The sequence below is a fragment of the Amaranthus tricolor genome, chromosome 10 (assembly GCF_026212465.1).
Source record: "Amaranthus tricolor cultivar Red isolate AtriRed21 chromosome 10, ASM2621246v1, whole genome shotgun sequence".
NCBI classification, from domain to species: Eukaryota; Viridiplantae; Streptophyta; class Magnoliopsida; order Caryophyllales; family Amaranthaceae; genus Amaranthus; species Amaranthus tricolor.
In genome coordinates, this window is record NC_080056.1 from 1,209,074 (window position 1) to 1,218,566 (window position 9,493).

Below are 9,493 nucleotides of genomic sequence, written 5' to 3' on the forward strand. Positions count from 1 at the left end.
AAATATAGTTATGTTTTACAATTTTCAAACGAAGTTATATAAAATGATATTATTCTATCATTCTATGAATAAATTTCAAACAACAAATGAATGGTCAATTAACTATCAATAATAGTGTTAACACTATTAACATATTCAGTTTGAACTAAAACCTATACAATATCTTTATAGACATTGAAATACTAATTTTGCAAACGATAATTGAAGCTTATACGTTTAAAATTGAGTTGGATCATAAAATATCAATTGTCAACTTATGTTTCATAATTTAACTATTAACATATTCAATTTGAACTATTTAAAAATATATATATATATATATAAACATGTTGAGAAAAGAATAATATTACTATTATTAATCGATGATTAAAGAGTACAAGTACTCTTATGTTCCATTAAAACCATCATGTTGCATTGAATAAAAGTACTTATATTGTACGATGTTTTAACACTATTATTGATAGTGTTATTGACCATTCATTTGTTGTTTAAAATTCATTCATAAAATGATAAAATAATACCATTTTATTAACTTTGTTCTCAAATTGTGAAACATAACAATATTTAGGTAGAAATTGATCAGTTTAACGTCAAAATTGATCACAAATAGGTCAAAATTGAAATTTTTTTATGTTAATTGATCTGTTTAAAGCTTACTTTAAGTTGAAATTGATACCTTTAAGTTGAAATTGATACCTTTAAGGTCAAAATTGATACTTTTATAAATAAAATTGAAAAATGCCCAGAAAATAGAAAAAACGAGAGAAAGCATATAAGGTTGATGCACGCGCAAATCAGACTGGCTCAAATTGACGATGCTATTATGAGGTTGTCTCGTCCAAGACGAGTTGTTCAATAATTTTCTAACAAAATTACTTAGCCTGCGGATCGAGCCGGGCTTGGGGAAATAGAGTCGAACAAAGTATTTTCTAGGATTAATCTTGATAGGATAGAGAGAGTATTTATTCTCTTAGCCTTTATAGTGATTAGCATTGGTAAAGCTACAATGGGGCCAAGGGATGCCCAATACCTTCATTTTGTGGTCTATAAGTCTATTGTATTTGCTGATACTCTTATGAAATTTATAAATTAAATATATAAAAAAATCAAGTAAAGTTTACAAGTCAAATTAGTAAAAATAAACTTCAAATATGTGGTTTGAATCTTATTATAAGCTACAAAATTTGTATTTTGTAATAATTTGTTATTTTATAAGGTAACCTTGCTTATACAAATAAATATCTTTGCTATTGCATGGATTATTCAAACTATAATTAATTTTGTTATTTATTATTCTTTTGACTGTTTGGCCTCTTACTTTGAATTTTTAGCTTCACTAATTCTAATATTGTATCATAAGAAATGTCTAAGGAAGTGATATTTGCTGACCCTTAGATAAGACATGATTCTCTCATATCAAGTAAAATTAAGTGATATTTGCTTTTTTGTGATTAAATTTAATTTGTTCTATCTAAATTGAGATTTACCAATTATCACTGAATATTGAAAAGTTTTATTTCTATATTATGAATAATTACCTTGACAAAATAAAAAATATTGCCATGAAAAAAAAAATCCTTACTCAACATTTTTGTGTACATTTCTATATTATTAATGAAACAAAAATAATATTCTACAAACAAGGAAGAATCTAAGATACTAATATCAAATGAGATAATTATTCATTTTTGGACAAATTAACTCAGCCACAATAATTTTGTGTTATATGCTACATAGTCAAGATTAACATAATTTATTTTATAATAAATCCAAACGATCTAAGTTGATCCAAACCTAAATTCTGGGTTTTGTGTGGGGTTGCAACTTGGACGGCAGGTGAATGGTAGAGAATGCGACTATACAATGAATGTTGGTAACACCAAACAAGTACTAAGTACTAACCACTAACCCCCACACACATTAACTACAACTAGATCAACACTTCCTTTTCTACTTTTTTTTTTTTTTTTTTTTTTTTTTTTTTTTTTTTCTTTGTTTTTCTGCCCACTTTACTACTCATAGTCACAACTCACAACTACTCATATCTATCCGGAACTCAATTCAAGACTTACATCATTCTACATTCTTTATTGAGCTCTTTGTTTCTTCACTTATTTTATTTTAAATTGTGATGTGCTTGGGTCCTCTACTCTTTATAACAAGGATAAAAATATAAAAAATATTTTAAAAATAAATTAAATGGGTGAAAAAAGGTGAAATTTACAGAATAGTAAAAGATATGCATGGATAAGATGAAAAAATAATTAAATTATTGATGAAAAAATGAATTAAATTATTGATGAAAAATGTGAAAGATAAGTTCATCGCAAATTATTTGTAAACTTTAAGTCTTAATTAGATTAAATTATTTTATCTAAAATGTCTTCGATCACCTTTTGTTTTAGAGAATGTAATGAAGTTGCTAACCGTATTGCAAGATGGACATCTAATAGTACACCAGAACGGCGACGAGTCTAGGGGTTCGTCGCCAAACCGTTACCCAGTCTATTTTTCGTCTATTTAGCGATCACTTAGTATTCAAAAAGTACAGTCCCCATTTGGTATTTTATTTGTGGTGAGTGGTCCGTTTTGGATCATTGACATTGTTCGTTCAGATTTTAATTCTTAATAAATGAGCCCACCGTTCACTTCATTCAAAAGAAATACTCCATTTTAATTTTTTAGATCCATAATTATTTTTAACTAGAAAAAAATAAATATTTAATAAAAGTAGTTGTAGTTGCATATAAATGTTAATAGTTACAAGTGTAGTTATTAACAAATGAAGCAATAGACAATAGTAGTGACAGTCAAAAAAAGAGGCTAACAACCTCTAAGAAAAAACCTTTATTTCCACACTTCATTTTCAAACACTACTCCTTAGACCACCAAGTCATGAACATACATACTTTTTTTTTGTTACACGGTAAAATGGAAGAAAAAATAACTAAATAAAAATCAAAGAGTGTTACTTGAATAAATAGTAATTACTCTTCCTGACATAAAATTCGATTCTTAAGTCATTAATATATCATACTACTACTAAATAGTTAATTACTTAATTGTGTTGAATTTAAATTTTAAAATAAACTAAAAATGAGTTTATTAGTATATATATACATATATATATATAAATATATATATATATATATATATATATATATATATATATATATATATATATATATATATATATATATATATATATATATATATAAAAGTGCTTATTAGCATTAAAATTATGAATGATGAATTGCATTAAATTCCCTTCATTTGGATTTTATCTTGTCATATAAAATTATAAATAAATGATAAATTGAATTAACTCTAAAACTTTCATTCATTAATACAATTTAATATCTTTCTTCATTCATTATCAAAAATTCACATTTTTAAAAATACATTATTTATTTATTTTTCTTTGATGCTAATTAAAGGGACAAAATAACATTAGTAAAACTGATAAAATCAAGGAAGAGATATATTTTATATACATTAATTTGAAAAAACATAGATGTGTACTAACTACTAATATTTCAACCAAGTTAATTATGACTTAAGTTTTGGTTCTATCTAACATTACCAACCATTTGAACCAAAAGAAAAAGGTTACCATTACATCATAATTAATTTTGATTTTGATGTACCTCCACCCAAAAGACGAAGGTTACAATTACAACATTACTCCCACAATTTTCATTTCTTCCTCCTATTTACTTTTTTTACAAATCTTAATGTAAGCTTAAAAGTCAAATAATTTTAATTGTGAATTTTTAAAACTTCTAAAAAAATTGATATTTAGAAAGTATATATTGAGACGAATTTATCAAGATCTCACATGAATATATTTTTTCATATAAATCGATGAGAAATCATAGTCAAAGTTTAACAATAAAGTTCGTAAATTCTATTTGAAAATAACATTCAAAACAGAAGGAGTATATTGCAATTAGTTAGTTGTAATTTGTAAACATGTAATTGTTCATAATTATGACATTTCTAACATTATTCATACTATACTATACTACTATCCATGTCAATATCTCTTGGAAAATGAAAACAAATAAAATTTTTTCATATAATTCATGATTGAATAAGAAAAATCTAAGAAAAACATTATTAGTGGTCAGAAATTCACAAGGTTTGTGGTCTAAACATCATTTAATCCCCATTTTTGGGCTTTGAGTAGTCTAAATGGGCCCAATGGAGGAAGACCACTATTAACAAAAATTTAAAACAAATAAGCAAAAAAATATAAAAATTTCGAATATTGGTAAAATTTTGAAACTATTTCTCAAAATAAGCATTTTTTTCTCAAAATTGTGGTTTGAAGTTGTTCGCTGTTACTAACAGTGAACAAAGGCCGAAGGTCAAAAAAAGTCAAAGAGTATGTTCGATGTTACTAACAGCGGACAAGGACTTGCACTATTTTTGACCTTCAGTCTTTATTCGCTAGATACATTCTAAAAACAACAGCTTCTTTTGTTCGCTGTTAGTAACAGCGAACAGACTCTTTGCCTTTTTTGAAACCTTCTGCCTTTGTTCGCTGTTATTAAGTGTGAAGATTTCAAACTTCAGATCTGAAAAAAAAATTTGCTTATCTTAAAAAATAATTTCAAAATTTTATCTTAATTTGAATTTTTATAATTTTTACTTATTTATTTTAAATTTTCACAATTAATAGGGTTCTTCTATTTTTTGTTCTTTACTAAGCTAACTTATGACTTAGATTGGTCGACATAGTTGATGCATCATATTCGTTCTCTCGGAACTTTTATGTCGTTTTTTCTCAACAAAAAAGTTTTTAAAAAGTATACAAAGAAAATAGTTTGATTTGATAGTTAAAGACAATTTCTTATGTGTACGAAATTATTTTTATTTCGAAAAAAAAATACTTCTAATTATACATTTTAAGTGTCTTTTATTTTACGCAATATATCCAATGCACCTATTTAATTTTTAATATATCTAATTATACATAATTAAAAATTATAAAAAGTTGATATTAATAAATTTTACATTAAAATAAATTAAATAAGATTCCACGTGACTATGTTTTAACTTATATATTAATAATTGTATAATTAATATTTTAAGATGTATAAAAGGGAGTAAAATATAATGCATACTTCTAGCCTTTTCTTTTTGTTTAATTTTGGAAATGACTCCATTTTCCACCTTTTATAGTAATGATTAATTGATTATCCTATTTAATCTTTGTACTTCCAAGTTCTATGCTTACCCTCGGCATTTATTAGATCGCAATAAAAGAACATTGTTCAAGATTAAGAAACGATAAAAATATAAAATCATTTGAATTGTAATATTGAAAGAGTTGAAAAATGTGAATGAAAATAAAAGAAAGTAATATATACATTTTCATTGAAAAAAATTACAACAACATAAAATAAACAAATTAAAAAGAAAATTATCTTAAAAGTGAAGTAGATTAATACAATATGACATTAAAAGTTGAAGTTAATATTGCAACCAAAAAAAATTATAACAAATTGAACGAAAGAGTAATGTTTTAGATGTTAAAAACTTAAAATCTATTGGGGACAAAAAATATAAAAATGCAACATAGCAACATCAAACCATGGTAATATAAAAAATATGACAACATACCAGAAATCTCAAAGCTATTTTAGACTTAACATGACCAAATACTTTCCACCTAATCCATTCGTATACCGGCCCCTTTTTGCCATATTATACACACAAAGCATTCAAAATGTAAACACATTACTTTAAATGACATTGCACATTTTATCCAAGCTTCTGCAGATCACTTGCTAAAAGTTTTCTTTATACATTTTCTGGATCTGATTCAATGTCTTCATCGTACTCCTCATCATCGTCAGCAGTAGCGTCCTGGTACTGTTGGTATTCAGATACGAGATCGTTCATGTTGCTCTCAGCTTCGGTGAACTCCATCTCGTCCATACCTTCACCAGTGTACCAATGCAAGAAAGCCTTTCTCCTGAACATAGCTGTGAACTGCTCACTCACCCTCCGGAACATTTCTTGGATGGAAGTAGAGTTACCGATGAAGGTTGAGGCCATGGTCAAACCACGAGGTGGGATGTCACAGACGCTGGACTTCACATTGTTTGGGATCCACTCAACAAAGTAGGATGAGTTCTTGTTCTGGACGTTTATCATTTGCTCATCTACCTCCTTAGTCGACATCTTGCCTCGGAACATGGCTGAGGCGGTGAGGTATCTTCCGTGCCTAGGGTCAGCAGCACACATCATGTTCTTGGCATCCCACATTTGTTGGGTGAGTTCAGGGACAGTGAGGGCACGATACTGCTGGGATCCACGTGAGGTCAAGGGGGCAAACCCAACCATGAAGAAGTGGAGACGGGGGAAGGGGATCAAGTTAACCGCAAGCTTGCGAAGGTCAGAGTTCAGTTGACCAGGGAATCGAAGACAGCATGTGACACCACTCATGGTGGCTGAGATCAAGTGGTTAAGATCGCCAACTGCATCCAAATGACATGAATAAATTAGTAAATCAACTTAAAACTACACACAAACACAACATATAGCATTACAATTTACAAGTGACATATTAGTCCATGAAACTAATCAAGATTGCATTTTAAAGTTGCAAACAAAATCAACATGGAAAGTGACTTTAGAAATCTACAAGCAAAAAACCAATTGATTAAAAAAAAATAAAATTTGAAAAGTAGCAAGGCAAAAACTTAAAAAACTTGGCAGTGGCAAAATGTCAAAGAAACAAAGTTACAAACATAACCCATCAACATTAGTCAATATGTAAAATTCATGGATACGCAATAATTCTTATATCATCACTGAAAAAAGAAGAGGAATTGTGCACTTATACTAAATTAACCAAAGAAACAGCCCCGGCACAATCACAATTGAACATAAATACCAACAATTTCCCCATTAAGGAATCGAGATCAAACGAAAAATAATACTCACAGCTAGGTGTGGTAAGCTTGAGAGTTCTGAAGCAAATGTCATAAAGTGCTTCATTGTCCAACACCATACACTCATCTGCATTCTCAACAAGTTGATGAACAGAAAGGGTGGCGTTGTATGGTTCAACCACTGTGTCTGAGACCTTTGGTGATGGGAAAACTGAGAAAGTAAGCATCATCCTGTCAGGGTACTCCTCCCTAATCTTCGAGATCAACAAGGTACCCATACCAGAACCGGTTCCTCCACCCAAAGAGTGGCACACTTGAAATCCTGCATTGTAAGTAGAAGTTAAAGCATAAGGAACCAACATACAATTCATAAACTAAGAATCTTGGCCAAGTGAACCAGGACAACAAATCAGTTACCTTGCAAGCAGTCACAGTTTTCAGCTTCCTTCCTCACAACATCAAGAACAGAGTCAATAAGCTCTGCACCTTCGGTGTAATGACCCTTAGCCCAATTGTTACCAGCACCTGATTGTCCAAATACAAAGTTGTCAGGGCGGAAGATTTGACCATATGGTCCGGTTCTGACAGCATCCATGGTACCCGGCTCAAGATCCATCAACACAGCACGAGGAACAAATCTTCCACATGAAGCCTCATTATAGTAGACATTGACACGCTCCAATTGCAAGTCTGATGTACCAACATATCTTCCAGTGGGGTCAATACCATGCTCGTCACACACAACCTCCCAAAATTTAGACCCAATCTGGTTACCACACTGACCACCTTGGATGTGAAGGATTTCTCTCATTTTTCCTGTATCAAAACACAAATCATTAGAATTTGGATTATTTGAAGTTCCCACTGTCCTATAAGCAAACTAATGTAAACATGTACTAATCACAAAAATAAACTAAATTCAAAATAAGTTATCCAAACCAGTCCATTTGAGGATATTTATTCAGGAAATGGTCATATCATTACCAGGCGATTCACATCAATTACCAAATAAACACATTTAAACAAGCATAGTATATTAGATGTAGAAATTGCATCCGACTACTCAACCCAACACAAATGTAGACATTAGATGAAGACATCATTTTCTTATAATCAACCGCTACAGACAGTAGAACGAATTAAAATCCATTAGGCATGGTAAACAGTATAAGATACAAACTTCATTTACGATCAACAAGACTGACAGAAATTTGGGCAGTAAAATGATTTATAGTAAGATACTAATGCCCACGTCTTTTTCTCTTAATCAACCGACACATATGCAGTATGCACACAGTATAAGCAGCTAAATTAACAACTATTTGACACAAGATGTCCTAGTGATTATACTAGCACGAATTTAGACAGTAATCTACGTATTCGATACAAAAATATCCTACATCAGTAATCACACCGACATAAATCATTGTATTTAGACAGGCATAAAAGTTATTCTTATCAAGTTTATGTACTGTGAAGTTTCACTAACAATGAGCTTATTAGAAGCCAAATTTTGCATCTCCTTCATCATAGTTTCACATAAAGCAATTTGACAACAAAATGAAAGAAAAATCGTATAGATCTAAAGCGTAAACAAATTCAACCATAGACAAACGTCAACGAATGCAGGCAAACTTACGGTTATCAGCAGAACTCGAAGATTCAATCAAAACCTACTGATCAAGATCGAACAACTTCACTAAGATCAACTCAAAAAACCAAACACTACAAAATTTGCTTACACGAGCTCCTCCAGCAAAACTTGATTTTCAAAAATGTGAATTCTCAACTCAATTAAAATAGATCTAACGCAAAAATAATTTCATATTGTCAAATCAAGTAAAGATAAAATACAAACAAATCAGCAGATCTAAGGGAAATCATAATTGCACTGTACTTCATCACCATTACCAATCAAATACCACTATAAATCAATTGCCTAAACTTCAAACAACAAATAACCGATGAACAATCACTTCAAATCACAATTCAGTACAAAATCCTCCATAATTATGCAGAAGTTACAGAAATCAATGCCAAAACAAATCAAATCAAACTCAGAATCAACAAACAAAATCGACACCAATTTAGAAACAACATCAAAATTCTATATGAAATGGGAACCTAAAAAACAAATGAAAATGTAGATCGATACCTGTAAGGCTGTAAGTCGGTAACTGAAGACGAAGTGGACTGAGAAGAAAGAAAAAGAGTAAGCAAAAAGAGGGTGGTAAGTGGCAACCGGTATGAAAATAATCAACTCTTTGTCGAGGTTTATAAATGAGATGGGATTAGATCGTACGGCTGATATATTTTCCCTCCGTTTTAATCAATAGATACCGTTCGATGAAAATATAATCAACTGTTGCTTTTGAGTCCACAGTGATTTTCCATAATTATGGGTAATAAAATTTGAAATTCAATTTATTCTATGTCCTCCTTTTATATCGCACCTGTTGTAATATAAATAAACTTTAGTAGAATTTTTTTTTGAGTCAAATTAAGTGGATAATAGAAGTAATACTTAAAATTATAGGGGTGTTTAAGGGCGTGGTGCGCGAGGTTATTGATCGTAGAGGACTCTCACT

The 9,493-nt window shown here is 30.0% G+C and overlaps 1 protein-coding gene across 1 annotated transcript; it reads right to left on the reverse strand.

The window, feature by feature from the left end:
- Positions 1–5,460: 5,460 nt before the first annotated feature.
- LOC130826103 (tubulin beta-5 chain-like) lies at positions 5,461–9,219 on the reverse strand. Its single transcript, XM_057691642.1, has 4 exons — positions 9,061–9,219; positions 7,323–7,721; positions 6,958–7,227; positions 5,461–6,488 (listed from the first exon to the last, which is right to left on the reverse strand). The coding sequence occupies exons 2-4, from the start codon at positions 7,714–7,716 to the stop codon at positions 5,809–5,811; spliced, it is 1,344 nt and encodes a 447-aa protein (XP_057547625.1). The 5' UTR covers positions 7,717–7,721; positions 9,061–9,219; the 3' UTR covers positions 5,461–5,808.
- Positions 9,220–9,493: the final 274 nt, after the last annotated feature.